This window comes from Erithacus rubecula (assembly GCF_903797595.1).
Source record: "Erithacus rubecula genome assembly, chromosome: 2".
Taxonomy (NCBI): Eukaryota; Metazoa; Chordata; class Aves; order Passeriformes; family Muscicapidae; genus Erithacus; species Erithacus rubecula.
Window position 1 is genome coordinate 25,231,219 of NC_136685.1, and position 17,752 is coordinate 25,248,970.

General features: G+C 34.3%; 1 protein-coding gene across 5 annotated transcripts in view; it reads left to right on the top strand.

Annotated features, from left to right (window-relative positions):
• The window catches only part of PHF3 (PHD finger protein 3), a 48,699-nt gene that overhangs the window by 24,078 nt on the left and 6,869 nt on the right, over positions 1-17,752 (top strand). For all 5 annotated transcript variants that reach the window (XM_079299045.1, XM_079299041.1, XM_079299042.1 and 2 more), the window contains 9 exons: positions 7,935-8,259; positions 9,287-9,464; positions 10,979-11,129; positions 11,246-11,402; positions 12,470-12,586; positions 14,611-14,742; positions 15,192-15,324; positions 15,852-16,044; positions 17,595-17,742. In XM_079299045.1, the coding sequence (XP_079155171.1) occupies positions 7,935-8,259; positions 9,287-9,464; positions 10,979-11,129; positions 11,246-11,402; positions 12,470-12,586; positions 14,611-14,742; positions 15,192-15,324; positions 15,852-16,044; positions 17,595-17,742 (1,534 nt within the window). The remainder of the gene's footprint in view (positions 1-7,934; positions 8,260-9,286; positions 9,465-10,978; positions 11,130-11,245; positions 11,403-12,469; positions 12,587-14,610; positions 14,743-15,191; positions 15,325-15,851; positions 16,045-17,594; positions 17,743-17,752) is intronic.

The window sequence follows — 17,752 nt, forward strand, 5'->3', positions numbered from 1 at the left end:
TAAGAGAAAATAAGAAAGTGTAAGACACAAATGCTGTCAAATGACTGTATGTTCAGGAAGTATCAAAGGCAGAGCTAAGATTTGGAACAACATTTGTGTTTATATCTTGCTCTATGGTTATTTCAGTTTTGGAAATTTTTAATCAATGCTGTGGTACAAATTGCTTGTAGGAAAAGAAGTTAAACTGAAGTTGCAGCCCTAAACTTGGCAATAATTTGCCAAGAGCTTTGCAGGATGCCATTTTTAAGTAACATTAAAATTTGGGATTTAGAGTAGTAGTCACTTTGTAGAACCTTTGTATTCCCTGTAATAAATGTAAAGCCACTCATTTGTTACTGTAATACCAAGCTTGGAGAATTAATTCAGGTTGAACATAATGTGTGGAAATTGTGGCATCAGCTTTCTTTGTGTGCAGAATTCCCAAAGAGCAATGTTTACATAAGCCTTACACAGACCCAGACTAATTTTGCTCTGCCTGCTAGAAGAGTAGAAGGATGGTACTTAAGTGTTGTTTTATTGCTCATCACATGTGACAAATGGAGTAAATTTATATCCTCAGGAATGCATGCAGTAATTTGCTGGCCCCATGCAAAGTCTAAGTGTGCTTGTACTGCAGATACAGTGGGTTTGTCAGGGAAAGGAGGAATTCTGTTTTATAAACATGAGATTTGCATGATTGAAAAGTTTACAAGTTATAACATGCTTTGTAGGAGACAGTGTTTGGCTTGCTTTTTGTTAATAGATTATCATTGTTTGGCTCTTGAGTTTTGAACAATGACTTCATGCTCTCTTTTCCATTTGTCTTGAAGTTTCTAAGTTTGTAACCACGATAGCTGTTATATATTTTTGGTTTGGGTTTTTTTTTTTTTCATTACTCAGAGAATGAGTTGTCAGTGTTTGGCTTTAGGACTCTCTCAACCTCTTTGCTTTATGTACTGTGATGTGTCTTTGCTACATAACTAAAAAGAGTTGCTCTTTCACATGGAAATTAAGCCTTGTGTTTCTGCATAAGTCAGATGATAATTTACATTTTGTAATTTTCAGCACATCTGAAGGGCTATTTTTTCAGTGCGAGGTTTGAATTGTTGTTACTCAACGGTATTATTGTCAACATGTTTGTTGCCAGTGTGTTCCCATATTGCTGTCAGATGTTTTCTAATCAGCTCATAACATAAATCACATGCACAATTTTTCATTTATCTATCAATAGATGAAAAGCATGTATATGTATGGATACGCCTATCACATTGAAAAATGTTATAAAGTTACTACTCAAATTCCTAATGAATCCAAGTGATGCTGAAAATACTCAGATTTGTCACAAACAATAGTTACTTTTCCAGAAGACAGATTAAAGGTTGCTAAAGATAGTTGAATTTTAAAAATGATGTGCAATTTCTTGGCTTGGTGCTAAATGAAGATGGTAGCTCTGCAGATATTGAGAAGTCTGCTAATGTAAGATTTCTCTGGTTTTCACTGTAGATGTTTACATTCTCTGCATGCTGGAGGGCTGAACTGGTTCTTTGCTTGTACAAATAGACAAAATCTAACAGACACTTTTCAGATTGTCTCCTGTGTCTGTGGACTGTCCTCTTTAACAATAAGTTCCATCAATTTTGGATGAATAATTTATAGTAGACAACTTGAGATACTCATTCTGTGTTTCTAAGCAAAAGTTCTAGAAAGCATCACAGAGTAAGCTTATAACTTTTAATTTGGTGACTCCCTCTTGATTTCAGTTCTGAGTAAGATTAGTAATGTTGTAAAAGGTAATTAACTGGCAAGTGCTGATGTTGATTTACAAAGGTACAGTATTCCCAATCTCTCGCTTACACATAGTTCCTAAAAATTTCCTTCAGAACTGTAGTGCAGAAAAGTATTTTGGCAATGATGCTTGCAAGATGGATGTAAACTCCAAACCATTTTTACTTGTAGTAAAGATTATTAGGAGATTTGTATTTTTAAAATAGTTCTAAATGTCAGTAAATTATAGTGGATCCAGGTTCATCATACAATTTGCATAGCCAATACAAAAGACAGTGATTGAGAAAGGAGCTTAAGGCTTCAAACTTGAATTGCATATGCATATTTTTTTAGGGTAGTAATGCCTGGCATCAGTGGATAGTATATAACAAACAAGTTGTTGTGAGAACATTCTTCACAAGGAAGAATAAGTAGAATAATGATGGTTCCTGAGTTCTAGTAAATGTCCATTAGATAATACGAGTATGTTAAGCAGCGGATTATGCAAGATGTCATCAGTTTAAGTAATGGATGATGCTTTTAAATTTTCTGCCTCTGTTACTGCTTTCTTCCTCTGTGAAAAGCCTTGCAACATTTAAATCTATTGTGCTTTTCCACCCACAGCTGTAGAAAAACTGAATGACAGTATAAACAAAACAATGTTGTAATGTATAATTAACGAAGGGAAGGACTCCACTGTGATTTTTATTTATGGTTACATAATTGTATTTGTAGGTTTTATATGGATTATGTTACTATGCTGCAGTATTGGCAGGATTATTATTAATACCAGTGGCATTAAGGAATCAAGCAAATGGATACCATAAGTTGTCTAAAATAGTTTTTAAGAAGGTCAGCATAAATACAAAATGCTTATAAATGCAGTTTATAAAGCATATGATGCTTGTCCTGCAACACGCAATGTGTGTAATGGAACTTCCCTTAATGACTATATCTATCTATATATTTATATATATGTGTGTGTGTGTATGTATATATAATTTTTAGTGCAGATTTGTAATTAGTATTAGGAAATGTATTCATTTTTTTAGGCTTTTGGGGAAGTTTAGTAGTTTAGTCTTTGCTGTTTGGCATGTTTCATGAATTCATCTTTAATTCAAAAAGCATAGGGTTATTTTCTTCCTGCTGCTTCCTCTTTGAAAGGGTTCTTGTAATATGAATAGTGAAGAAAATTATGCCTTTAAGAAAGAGAAGAAACATATGGCATAAAATATAGGTTATTGAAATTTAGTTCTTAGGCAGTAAGTTTATAGTGTCTTTTCCATATGCTGCAAATTCCATGTAAAGAGATCTGCTGATACTGATTGAGACACGTTTGTGAGTTTTTTCTAGAAAATCAGAATTTGAAAAATCATGTCACTTGTGTTAGAATTTCAAAAAGGAAACAAGTGGAACTGCTTATGTCTCTGCACTTACAAGTTATTGCAGATTTTTTTTGGACATTTTTCATTAGAGCTTTGTATCAAGCGGTACTACTTCACTGACCTGGGCCATACACTCTGCTAAAGCTGCCATGCCATGAGTGTCTTGGCCCTGCTTTAACATTGATTGGACTGTAGCATCAGTGCAGCAGAGAAACAATTGAAATGTTAATGCAAGTTTCCAACAGATCTGTAGAAGTTTAGTGAACAGTGCCATTAAGGGATGAAGTGCAGATAGGGACTTACTTTAAATACTGAAGTCTTTAAGAAGTGAACAGTGGGTTTACTCCTCTTAGGTGAGTTCAGGTGAAGACTGTTATTTTGAATAGTTTGGCTGGGATTTTTGTTTGTTTGGGGTTTTTTGGTTAAGATTTGAGTCCTGTTGTGGTATTTTTCCCAATCACTATGTACCACAAACTTGGAGGATTAGAGAAGCAACTATTTAGAAACTAAATTATTTTTTTGTGGCAATGCAGATTGCATTATTAAATAATCTTAAAATGCTGATTACTGTCCCACACTGAACAACGCTTGACAGTTCCTAATTTTTATTTTGTTTTACTCAAGTATGACTTTACAATGAAAAGCTTTTTTATGAGTAAAGTGGTTTATTCCCATTTTACACTAATGATTTTCTCTGGAAATTTGGTGCTGTTACATAATTTGAATATATGAAAGTAATTTTAAAACATGGCCTGTATATTTAGAAAATAAATTGTCCAAGCCTGAGTTCTTCATCTAAGAAATGAATTTAATTTACTACAGATAACAGACCAAAGAAAGTCTTCCAATCATAAGGGAGATTGTGGCAGGTTTGCATTAATTATTCTGTCTCTTTTTATGTTTTATGATTTTAAGGTGTCTCTTCATGCTGTTATGTGGACTACCAAGTGGACTCTTAAGAGGAATGAAACAGTAGCATACTCTATGCAAAAGATCAAATGAGTTATAGTACTGTCTTCTATCACCTGTCAATTTTTAATTTTTTTTTTCTTACAAAAGAAAATTATATTAAAGTCCAATGAAAGCAAGTCCTTAATTGAATTGGGCATGATTTAATATTTTAAAACATTTTTTTTTTTCTCTTTCAGCTTTACATCTTCCAATCCAGCCTTACAACATGGGTAAAAGTCCTGCACTTCAAATTTGAAGCAATCTGCAGTCAGAAACTTTGATGTTTTACTAGTCCAAGAAACCAGAACCGCTTCAGTCAAAAATAACAACTGTGCAAAAGGACATCCTTGAGCCTTCAAACCAGGCTTCAGTTTTTCTTGACTCCTCTATTTAGTTTGAACATTGCCCACTACCTAATTATAATTGTTACAAATCATAGTTGTTTTGTGTGCAGATGAGAGAAACAGACATGTAAAAGTGACCTTATGGTAAAAAGGATTATCTATATTACTGGTATTAAAATCAGTTTGTTCTCTCCCAGCCTCAAAAGTTGCAGTCTTGCATTTGAATAGTGTTGGAAAAAAACCCAGTTAGTAGAAATAGTGAATTTTTTTAGGCAGGCAGCACCAGTATTTTTATTACCATTTTGTATAACTAGGTTTAAACAAAACAATTATAAACAATACCTTGTGTTTTATAAAATAGGCATCATGGACATTTCCTGATTCTTTTTGTAGTCTTGGTTTCTGAATCCTGAATTTTGTAGTTTTGTTGTGTGTGTTAAATGGAAACCCTGTTGTGAAGACTGGAATGAAGCCAAATGAATCTTCCATCTTCAGTAGTTTGCTTGAATGGCATCTCTCCTGATGTGTAGTCTTAGTGAAGAATGGTCTTTTCGGAGCTGGATTCATTGTAGGGTTTTTTTGTCTTTTAAAACTTTTATTATTTATTTGATAGACCTGAAAATAAAGATTCAAGACTGGATACCTATCCTGGTGCCTTACTTACACACCATCTCTGTTACCCCCTTTAATATGTGTGAGCTAAACTGAAAAATTCCACATGCTGTCAATTTAAAGTTGAAGGTGTGCAGCATCTTGTGTATTTTAATCTCTTCAGCAAATATCTATTTTCTAATTATGAATCAAAAGTTTGGTTTGGTCACTGCAATCCATCTTCCTCGTATAACAAATTTGTCTCCGATGCCTGAATTTACAAACTGAGAAAAAAATACATATATTTTAATAAAAAATCAATTAATAGCAGTTGTGGCTTCATGATGGTGTATTCTTGGTTTCCTTTTATTTTTAAACAACAGGCATTAATTCCTTAGGATACCAAAACATCCTTTAAGTATGATGCTTTGGCTGTATGCTTTGACTTTATTTCAGCTTTGCAGAAAATCTTACATGGGCAATTTTTGTTTCAGTGTTCCCAGAGCTTTACTAGTGTTTTACTACAGTGGTATGAGACATGTTCTGTGTAAAACACCCACTGTGCTTTGCAGTTATGAAATAGACACTCACCTTATTTTTTCTGCCTGTGCATGTTTGATTCTAGGCTCTCAGAAAGGAGCAGTCAGCTTTGTGTAGCAATTCTGTCACTTCTTTCTTGTTTTTCTGTTGTACTTATAAATGTTGTGGTATTACTCTGCTGAGACCATCAGAAGTAGTTGTCTCCTAACATTACCTTTCATGTTCCAGCAAATTGCAAAAACAGGAATCTGAAAAGATTGGGATACTGACAAAACATGAAGGAACCTCTGCCTTCTTAATTAAAATTATGAACCAGATGGGCAGATATTGTTTGCTAGTGACAAGTAATAGTATTAAAGTACTTGCAGCTCAGAAAAAAAAAATTCAAAATGAGAAAATATTTTTCTTCCCAAACTAGTTTAAAAACCAGTTTCTTCAATTCTAGCAAACATCATCATATACTTTTTCTCAGTCTATGGACCTCTAAAACTTCTCAGACTCATTTTGCATCAAAATAATATTTTCTTCTGCAGAATGTAATCCTGACATATTTTGAGTAGGGAGGGACAGAACATAAAGACACAGATTTTTCTTCTGTTCTCTTGTTTCAACTGTCTGCTGTTATATAGTTAGAGTTTTCACCTCTTTGAAGCAACAGTAGTTTTTGAATACAATGCCTGCATCAAGCCACCTGGAGCATGCATTTACAGTTCTGGAGAATGGGAGTTGCTCTAAGCACATCCTGTAATGTTTATGTGGTTCTGCCAAGTAGGTAAGTCAGCAAATAGCAGATCCTGGCCTGAGTGGGGATATACATGCTAGGAATATTTTTGCTTGGAATCATCTTATGGAAGAGATCTATAAGGTATTAGGTTAAAGAAATATGATTTGCAGCTCAGTCTATTTAATTCTTAACCTGGTTGTTTCAGCAATATATTTTTCATTAATTACTTTTTAAGTCAGATCTATCTTCTATGAAATTCAAAACCTAGAAATTCAGTAAATAATTTTTTAGTATTAACAAAGAACTTCTACTTTCTTTAATACACTTGCAGTCTTTCTGGATTTTCCAGACTATATGTTAAAGTACATATCTTGAATATAGTTTAAGTAAATATAAAAGAAAATTAAAAGAAAAATTAAAATTGAGCAAAAAACCCCCCAACAAACAAACCAAAGTGCACATAAAAAAACAGTGAAAAACAACCCCCCTCCCCTCCGCCCTGTCAAAAATATGAAAGCTGAAAGAGAATATGACTGGGTATTGCAAGAGATCTTCCTACATAATTTGAAAGCTGTTCCTTGCTGCATGATTCTTTCTTTGTAAAAAAGAATTCCTACCATGCAAGTCTCCTGAAGTAGTTGCTTTTTAGCCTGTGGAACTTTAAAATTCCATGTCGTTCTCAAATATTTGCACTGGAAATTGTACCTATCAGTGCAATTAGGTATTCATGATGCCTGATGGGAGTTTTCAAAATGCTTCCACAAAGTAGTGACAAATTATGTTTTTATTTTAGACCAGGTGATCTTTACAATGCTTTGAAAATATTATCTGTATCTAAAGTTGATTCTGCTTTTAAAATAATGCAGTTAAGTGACTTGTGAGTTGAACAGTCTCATTTAAAAGATAGTAATTTTGGTGTTTGAAACATCCTCTAAATAACTATTAGTGCTGAATAAAATAGCTGAGTAGTGCAAAAGTGTATCTTATTTAAAAGAAAACACTGCAAGCTGGACAGGTGCTTTCAAAAGCCAAACTCCTCACTCCATATTCACCAGTAAAGAGAATGAAAAACAACTTTCAAGAAATAATTTAGTAATAATGGTCTAAGGAATGAGATGTAAAATACCAGCTAATTTGGAATAGATTGATATGCCTATTGTGTTTGTCAGAACATTTAAAGCTGAGGAAGATTGCAGCTGTTGATGTGTTTTTGATGAATGATGACAATCAGATTTGTAGGAAAGCAGGGATAATATCTTGCAAAAAAAATCAAGTCTTTTCAAACAAGTTTACTGTTTCTGAGAGTTGCTGGGTTTTTGGTTTTGTTTTTTAGCATTCATAGGAACATTGATAGTAGTCTGAAAAGAGGCTTGGTAGGATTTGGGAGCAAGTTACACAAACAGTGAGGTTTTGATAGTCTCTTGGACTACTGTAACAGGCAAAATGCAAAAAAAAAAAAAAAAAAACCAGGAAGATCATACCATGTCGTAAGGCTGGAGTTGGATGTAAAGCACCAAAGAAAACCACAGACTAGGTAAGAACAAATGATTGAGATGCACAAATGGAAACAGTTATGATATATTCTGCTGAAGGTGCTGTATTTTCTTTCATAGTCTTTCACAGTTTTCACTGACTTACATCTTGCTTTGTTTACAGGTTTATGGTAGGTTGTGGTAGGTGTGATGATTGGTTTCATGGTGATTGTGTTGGACTGAGCCTTTCTCAAGCACAGCAGATGGGTGAAGAAGATAAAGAGTATGTGTGTGTGAAATGCTGTGCTGAAGAAGACAAAAAAATGGAGTGCTTTGATCAAAATGTACCAGATACTCAAGGGAAACTTGAGCATAAAGAAGAAAAAGCAATTGAGTGTGAAAAACTGGGGGTCTCAAAGCAAACTCCTACTTGCAATCTAAATACAATGACTGAAAAAGCAAAGCAAACAGAGGATGCTGGGAAGCACAAAGTCAAAATCTTCAGACGGGTGAGTCTTATTTAATGTTTTAAGTTCTCTTAATTAATGGGGTTAGAAGGTTCCTTCCTGTCCCATTTCCAATTTATAGACCATGTTCAGACATCTTTGTAAGTCTACTTACTCGTAAAGTTACTTTGTTTTCTAACTGGCTTGACTCTTTGAAGAGGGTATTGCTAAGCTCTTCTTATGTTGAGCAAGAATATGTGCATGTCTCATGCATATTGAACATCCCAAGCTGGAAAGGACACAGCAATCGTTGAAGTCCTACTCCTCTATGTGTATATAAACCTATATCTACAGGTGTACAAAGAAATGATTAAGAACTTAGTGCATTTTCTTTCAGATTTCTGAATGTATTGTAGGATATTTGTCAATTTGCTATGCGTTAGAGGATGCAGATAAACAATATTAAAAACTAAGACCAACAGTATTTTAGTTTTGATTTTTTTTATTTTAGATTGTATGTAGAAAAAAATTCCTGGTGCTTTGGAAGCTTTTCTACTTTTTATGTCTAATTTTACTAACCAAAGCATAATTTACAAAGATTATTGAGATAATTCTTCAGTCTGTTCGTATCTAATGTCGTACTCATGATAATGTAATCATCAGCAGTCCTGTCTTATTTCTGAGTAGTAGTATTGAAATTCTGGAATGTTAGCTCTTCTTTTTAATTTTAGTTTGTGTGTGCTTTCTAAACATAAGTGACCTTTGTGACTAAAACTGGCTAAGGGATGTTCATTGGGATCCCTGACTTTTTAAAATAATTGCAAACTTAGTGGTTGTCAACACAGAGCTTAAATGCAAATGGTGTGTTCTGTATCTTGAGCCAGTATTTAAAAGGTATTGTTCATCAATGCTTGGCAGTAATTTGGGATATTGTTCAGTAATTCTTTAGAAAATTATATGGTGGTGCATATATCCAGGATATATATTGTACGGTATAAAAAGGAAAAAAATGGGAAAAATATGTGGTAATTATGTAGAGGTTGATTGTAGTATTCAGTAGCATGCTAACATGTGTAAATGCTTCTTTCAGGAATCTGGGGATGGGAAGAATTTACCAGAGTCCAGAGACTCAGATACTAAAAAAGGGCAGCACGTTCCTGCTCGGAAAGGATCACAGACTGCTGCAATTCCTCGGCGGTCCCCTGAGGATAAAAATGAAAAAATAAACAAAGAATCCCCTGGTACAGTCGAAAGGTCCACAAAATCAGGTACCAAGATTTGGGGATGTCTCCATGCTGCAATTCACATCTATGTACAGTGAAGGATGATACCTTTCTTCATAACATCAGTTTTTCAAATCATGTTTTATAGTGAATGTGATGAGCTGGATCTGAAGAGCTTTTTGTTCCCATAGAGTTTATGATCTTTATTTCTCATTTATTTTTCAGATTTTTAGTAGATAGATACGTCCTAGGTAGATATGTGTTTCCTGTTTCAATAGTAGAGGATGCTCACATAATCAAAAGTGGGAGAAAAAAGTACACAGACATCTCAGTATTAAGCTTTATTTTATGAGACTTTGACATACTCTTTCATGAAACACTGTGAAATGCTTTGTATACATAAAACTGGTTTAGTTGCTGTATAAATTATATTTTGACTTATTGTTGTCTTTTGATAATAATTAACAAATGGACAATTTTATCAACTCATTTCAAAGGCGAGCATTATATTGCTTGCTGAGTCATCAGATTTTCATTTAAAATTCATTTGAAAGACTGAAGGGACTTATTTACCCTTCTAGCAACCTCTGTCCTCTCCCCAGCTCCCTTCCAGGAAGCATTTTTCTTCCAAGATTGTTGTAATATGAAGTTGTTGTTATTTGGGACTGAAATCTCAGCAGGAAAGCTAGTGAGATTTTGTGTGAGAACTCTGTCTTTTACTCTGAAACTCAAACTTTGAACTTTTGTCTGAAAGTGTATAACAGCTCTTCTTGTCTTTTGCCAGTGCTGATGCATTCTAGAAATCTTCATCAGTCTTCAATTTGTTCCATTTTTTTCTGACTATAAAATGAAAAAAATAATATTACTTATTTCCCATTGCTTTCCTAAATGAAAGGGTGCTGCTCAAAATTAGCAATGTGTTCACATGCTGACATAAATGTGCTTTCAGTTGACTCTGGAAATCAGTAATTTTTCATTAATGATTTTAGTTTGATTAGACATATCCATTGTTTGTACTATTTATGACACAAACTTTATAATGACCTTGAGTGTTGCATGAATCCGAAGATGAGATTATTATAATTGAAATAATTTTGATGACTAACAGGCAGAAATGTTAAGTTTAATGTAAAATGGTATTTTAAAGTAAAGCTTATGCTTATATGTGCTTCATAGTGTATTATTTCTCAGTTTATTCATTGAAAAATGAATCTATGCTGTTCCAAAAATTTAGAGTCAAAAATCATACTTAAGATCAAGCTAATGAGCCATTGGTCATCTTGATTTGGTGTAGAAAATACTTCAAATTAAAAGGCAAACCCCCTGTTTCTGCTAAAGAAGTTTTTATTCTGAATTAATCTAAGTAACATAAAATCCAAACTAAAGAAGAAAGAAAACCAAACATTAACCATCCATCCTGTGGGTCCACTCCTTCTTCCTGAAGATCAATTCTTACCAGTTTAAAAATAAAATTATATGAAAGTAATTTCATCAGAAGCAAAAGTTTGTAAATAAGCCTACTTAGGTATTATGCAATTTATAACTGTGTGTTTTGATAGGTATGCATGAGAAACAAGAAATTAAGAAAAAGAAAAATGAGAAAGGATCCATTAGTGCAACACACCTGCCAGCTCTGCCAGCTTCCAAGCCTTCTGCTGATCAGATAAGACAAAGTGTTAAGCAATCTCTTAAGGAAATTCTTATGAAAAGGTAAAGATATATTAAGGAAGGAAATTGTTAATTTTTATTTATAAATATTTTCTTTTGGAAGACAGAGGAAAAACTGTTAATTGTTTGTGTAATTTTTGCACTGTGTTCTCTTACAGATTGACGGACTCCAGTTTAAAGATTCCTGAGGAGAGAGCAGCAAAAGTTGCCACAAGGATTGAAAGAGAGCTCTTTTCTTTTTTTCGAGACACTGATGCAAAGTATAAGAACAAATACAGAAGTTTAATGTTCAATCTGAAAGATCCTAAAAATAATGTATGTATGATGTGTCTGTTGTCCTGTTCAGCAATCCTTGATTTACTGTAGATTAAAGGAATGTAGAAGCATTTCAGTGTAGAAACATTATCAGTCCTCCTGCTATTTAACCTGTTTGGTTTGGGGTTTTTTTTAGGTTTCCTTGGTTTTTTGATGTTGTTTGTTCTTTGGGCACTCAATGTCCTCTGTGTTTTCCCCATCATTAACTCTCCAGCTCCTTGCTCTTAGTGTACTGTCTTTTTGTTTGGTTTCAAATTGTAGTAGATATAGCCTGCCAAGTTAGTGTTTCTCTTTGCCACAGACATTCCTGTCCCCCCATAGTTCTTTGCTGTTTACTGCACCTACTATTTTTCTGTCCCTCTGTACTTTCTCCCCACTGTACTTTTTCATACCCGGGTTTCTCAAACTTGGTCTTCACTCTCTATTCTGCTTTCTATGAGCCCATTATTTAACTCAGCTTCTGTATTTTGTCCTTTATCAGTTTTTCTGATATGATCAAGTCATAGTATTGTTTATAGTATTTTAGTTTATATATATGTTTATAGTATTTTGCCATTACAGTTAGCCAACTGTAAATTATAGGAACTTCTGTCTTAACTTCTATCTAACAAACTTCTGTTTATCTTCCGTTTTCTCTTTTGTCATACTGCTGAAGTGGTTAGTAGTCTTTTTTTTACCTAGGACTTAATTTAGTCAAAAAGCATACATATTCTCTTCAGTACATTCTTCTGTTTCTTGTGTAAGGCATAGGATTTGCACCTTTAAAAACAAAAACAATAAACTGAATTTACTGCTGCAGTGGGCATAAACTCTTTTTCCTTTGAAACAGCAGTTAATTATATGTTTGATCATATAGTAGATACATTGTAATGTAGAATAAGTGGAGCTCTGGATTTAGGCTTTTTATGTTATAAAGTCTAGTACTGCTTCCTGCAGTGGAAATAATTACAAACCTACACACCCAATTTAGCTGTACAGAGCATGTTGTATGTTAATTCTCTGATTTATTTCCTGCTACTAGCTATTTTTGTCTTGATAGCAACAGTTACTTTTTGTCTTTCTTCTAGATATTATTTAAGAAAGTACTGAAAGGAGAGGTTACTCCAGATCATCTAATAAAAATGAGCCCAGAAGAACTGGCTTCCAAAGAACTGGCTGCTTGGAGACAGAGAGAAAACAGACATGTGAGACTTGTCAACTTATGTTGTTTGTTTGACAGCCTAAGCATATGTAACTTCTGTTTGCAGGTCAAGTGTATGCAGAAAGAGAAAAATGGATGTTGTGACTAAGCAGGAGAATATAATTAATTTAGTACCCAAAGGTGTTGTTAGAATAAAAGTGAAAAGAGTGTAGTCAGTTCCTTAGGGGAGGAAACCATGCACTTTCCTTTGCCTTGCAACTTTGTTCTTCTCTTCTTTCTGCCTCAAGAGTGAAGGCTTCTTTGTCCTTATTTTCCACAAGATTTTAAAGCTGTTGCTGGAGTTTTATAAACACCAGTTTTTTAAAGAGGGACAGAGATCTATTTGGACAAACCAAACCAAAGCAAACTGGTGTTGTTTCTAATTTACTGCTGCTGAAGCATTAAAAATCAGTCCCTGAGAGGTAGATCCAGAGATGAGAACCTGATCTGCCAGTCAGAAAAGCAGCCTAAAGGGACAACAAACAAAAAAACCAAGCAGCAAAAGAAACTAAAGAAAGTGTAGGAAGTTTACTAAGTTAGTTTAAGCATTATTTCTCAAAGCAGAAAGTCACTGTATATACTGTGCTGACAGTTAAGAATGAGAAATGGGAATAAGAAGACCTGTATTATTTTTATAGAAAATTCCTTTTTGTTAGACATTGCTCCATTTGTTGGGCATTTCGTTTGACAATAACTACAGCTGGAAATGGCCATTAAAAATTTTCTAGTTTACAAAATCTGGATTTGTGTTGATGAAATCTTTGGTATTTATATTCCACATCATAGAACTTACAAGCACAGTATTTGGATAGTGTAAATTCATCTCTGTGCTCAGAATTAATGTTTGGTAATAACTAATTTAGTAGAGTGGAATGCTTAGTTTTAGACTGCAATATGCTTTCCAATAGTAATTATTCCTGTGTTTTTTCCTTGTCATTGCACGTTGTGGTTACACTTGTTCATGAATCATGATAACCTTTTGCTACTTTCTGTGGAAAAGCACTTGTTGATTATCTTGAGTTCTTTCAAGGGCTTGTAAAGGATTAAAAATTTGTTTTTTCTGTATCTATCCAAAGCCCATCTTTTGTAGTGGAACTTTTTTGCATTTTTTTTTTAATAAACATCAGTGACATTCTGAAAACGGACCATGAAAAATAATTTTCCACTGCTATGAGAAATATCTAACCGAAAATTTGTATGCTGCTCAAAAAATTGCTGAAGAGTCTTAATTGTTTCAGAGAAATGCTTCAAATTTTCTAGAAACATGTAAAATAAATAGCAATGTATTACTTGACTGTATTTTTCATGTTACTATTTAAGCAAGGCATTGAGTCTGCTGCTTACTAATTTTTTTTTTTAACTTCCCCAGGATATTCAAAAGTATGTTGGTATTTTTCAGATAGATAAAGCAATCATAGAATCCTTGTTTCATTAGCAAATCAGGTTTGAGATATTTGGCACAGCCAAGACAACCCCCTCCTGGTGTGAGAAATGGAAGTGTGCTTTAAGAGGCCATATTAGAAATGATGGTATATATTTTATTTTATTGCAAGAAGATAAAGCAGCAGTGCTATCGGAATAAGCATCTCCATTTCCTTCAAAAATACCTTTAATTTTTTTTTAGGTGAAGCATTAGGTTTACGTACTAAAAAACAAGCTTTTGAAAAATGATACCAATTTGCATATATTTATATCCTACATTGTCCCTATTATTATGGGAAAAGGAAGGATGTATTTTTTTTATTTAGCTCTTGGGAAATCAGAATTACCAGTATTTTAATTTAGTGTTGAAGGTTTGCTTTATAACTTATTTAAATGCATTCTTGGTAAGTATTTGTTCCTACACTGTAGGAGAAGTTAGGCTACTTTCATGTTTGTTTTATGAAACTACTTGACACTTGCGAGATAAGAATGTATTACTTTTCTTCCTAGAGGGTTTCCTAATTGCAATACTGTTATCTCTTACATTTCTTGATTTCCAAATTTTACTGTGTGGGAATAATTGTGCATAACTTCTTGTGTTCACAGACAATTGAAATGATTGAGAAAGAGCAGAGGGAGGTTGAAAGAAGACCTATCACAAAAATTACTCACAAAGGAGAAATAGAAATTGAAAGTGAGACACCAATGAAAGAACAAGAGGAAGTAATGGAAATTCAGGTAGAAAAGAAAGCATGGCACTACAGTATATTTACTTCATAGGCAATATAGTTGTGAAGTGTTCTGTATATGATTTTGTTGTTTAGGCCTATAATTATCTGTTAGGTCTGGTTTGAGTTTTTCTTTTATCTTTACTGGCTTCTTGGCCTGCTGATTTTGTTGATTTCTTTTCTTCCATGTTGTGTCTGTGACTCTATGATGAATTCTGGCAGTGGTGGAAAACAGAAAGGAGAAATTAGAAAATATTCTAAATGGTACATGAAGTCATTTGAGAATACCATTTAGTTACTGTAATGAATTTCAAGACTTTGTGATAGAATTTTTTCCTTCTATGAAGGAAGAGTTTTATGTCTGAAGGGAGAAAAAGACCATAAAACTTGTAAGCAGTATTAGGAATATTAACAGAAGAATTAAAAAAGCCTAACTGAAATGTGTTTCATTTTTCTTAGGAACCTCATACGAAATTGTTTGAGAAGTCAGAAGAAGCTGAAAAGGATAAAGAAATAAATGAATCTGCATCTCCAGACACCACAAGTCAACATAAAAATCATCTATTTGATTTAAACTGCAAAATCTGCATAGGTAATTTAGGAAAGCACATGAAAATAAATACATAGCACTTCTATAATTTTCAGTCATAACTCTCAATATACCTCAAGAATTTAAATAAATGGGGGGGTTTTACTTAGTTTGCTGTCAAAAGAATGTTTGCTTCATATTTGCAAAAGAGACTATTGAAAGGATAGTCTATTGGCATAAAGTTCTTTTCTTTTAAAAAAACAGCAGCAGAGTGCTACGATTCCCTGAGCCTCCTCTCTGGCTCCTTGGCTAGCTCAGTACCAGGAGGAGGCTTGGAATCCCATAGGAACTATGGTCAATGTACTGTTGATTCCTCATTTCTTTATCCTACGCCATTGAAGTGGCAAATTTATGTTTAGTACTGTATAAACATGTGCAGTATATTAACTTATACAGCCTATAAACGTGTGAAATACATATCCTATCCCACACCCAAGGCACTACATGGTATTCTGTGTGTCTTCTTGTGTTCAGAGGAAGTCTCTGTTTGTTTAATAAAGCATGAAAGCCGTTGTGCTCCTTTCCTGCAGGCCGGATGGCACCACCTACTGACGCTCTGTCTGGGAAGAAGGTGAAGGTGTCTGTTGGCGTGGCGCGGAAGCAGTCGGACAACGAAGCGGAGAGCATTGCGGACGCGCTCTCCTCCACGTCCAGCATCCTCGCTTCAGAGTTACTGGAAGATGATAAGCAGGACTCAGCAAAGTCATTCACACCTCTCCCAAAGTAATATAAGCTGTGGAAATAGTATTTTTGAATGAAAGACTATTCATCTTAAGCTATTATGTGTAAAGCTATTTTTATAATGCTATTTCAGTAATCTATTTGGCTTCTTGAAGTCGTGTGCGTTTTTAGAATGAAGCTCTCTGCTGGAGTAAATGCTGTTCATTTATATACATAATACTACATACATTGTTGTAATTGCCAACCTCTAATTACCACATAGTTTACTTTTCCCGGAAAGCGCTTGTTTTCTGGTGCAGCAAGGTTTAAAAAGTTCACATTACAAAAAATCTGTGTATCAATTTCATGTTGTCTTTTGCTGTTAAGGCATATAGTATGAATAGTGATGCATTTAAATGTGTTTCTTTGTATATGCGTATATATAAATTGGGGAATATGAGATTGCTCTAAAAAGAGCATTTACACTGATAAATCAGGCTAGTTTTAAACTCCAAAGTAGTGCTTTTCTAGAAATAGCAGGTAGCAGCAGCTTGTTTGATGTTTTGATGTATTTGCCATCAGCTCTCTCTTCATTTTCTTCCACACTCTGCTACTCACTAAAAAGGAAATAGCAGTTTGTGAGGCTGTTTCTTTCTGGTTTGAGAGAGGCCTTACTAGAAAAACATCAACTTCCAATTATTTTGAATTGACCAGTTCATACTGAAATTTTACCTTTATCAGGACAGAGTGATCTTTAACCAAGGAGGGTGAACTTTGGTTTTTGAACAGCAGGTTCAAGGTAATTTTCAGTGTAGACAGAAATAAACATAGGTTACATTGTTACTGTAACAGCACATCTTTTGTGGCATGGACACATGCTATTAGCTTAAAATTGCTAATAGCATGCCTAGAGTATTTTGATAACAACATATTGGGAAATGTTGGAATGTGCAATCTTTTTCATAAGGAAACTCTCAGGTTGAGCAACACTATCCTGTGAAATTATTTAAGTCATCCCATTAATTTTTTCATCTGCTTTGTTGACAAAACAGTCTTTTTTTTGAAGGCAGGAAAAACAGGGGGAATTGGGAGGAGGCACTTACAGAAGGTGTGGAAATGATGCGTAGGTGAGAAGACATGAGGAACCAGCTTCTGGGACAAGGAAAGAGTAGGGTGACACAGGCATTCAGGTGTTGGACAGACAGTGGTGGGAGTTAGGAAAGCAGTATAGGGCAGCAGGCAGTGTGTCATCTTTTACCTGAGGCAGGGGACCATCTTTCTGACTCTGCAGCACCTCTGTGCATTTGTGTTCTCTTCAGTAGTAGCATTTGATATTTCTCAGACTAAACAAATCTGTTTTTAAAAAATAGTGAGTAGTGAACTAATATGCTGCTCATCTGACTGTCCTTCCTGTACCATACAGCTGCTCCACTAGAAGATGAGAAACATGGTTGTCTGCCTGTCTTTTTTTGTTGACCCTTCAGTATAATTAACTGAAAAAGAAAATTCTTGCTAATACTACATTTCTGTGACAAAGAAAAATTATGATTTACACTGTCTTGCATTATATATCATGTCATAAACCAAGTGTGTTTTTGTTTGTCCTTTTTTAGGTCAGAAACACCTGGTACTGTGGAATGTGAAAGTCTGTTTCTGGCACGCCTGAATTTCATCTGGAAGGGCTTTATCAATATGCCTTCAGTAGCAAAATTTGTAATTAAGGCTTATCCAGTTTCTGGCTCCTTTGAGTATTTAACAGAGGTATTTATAT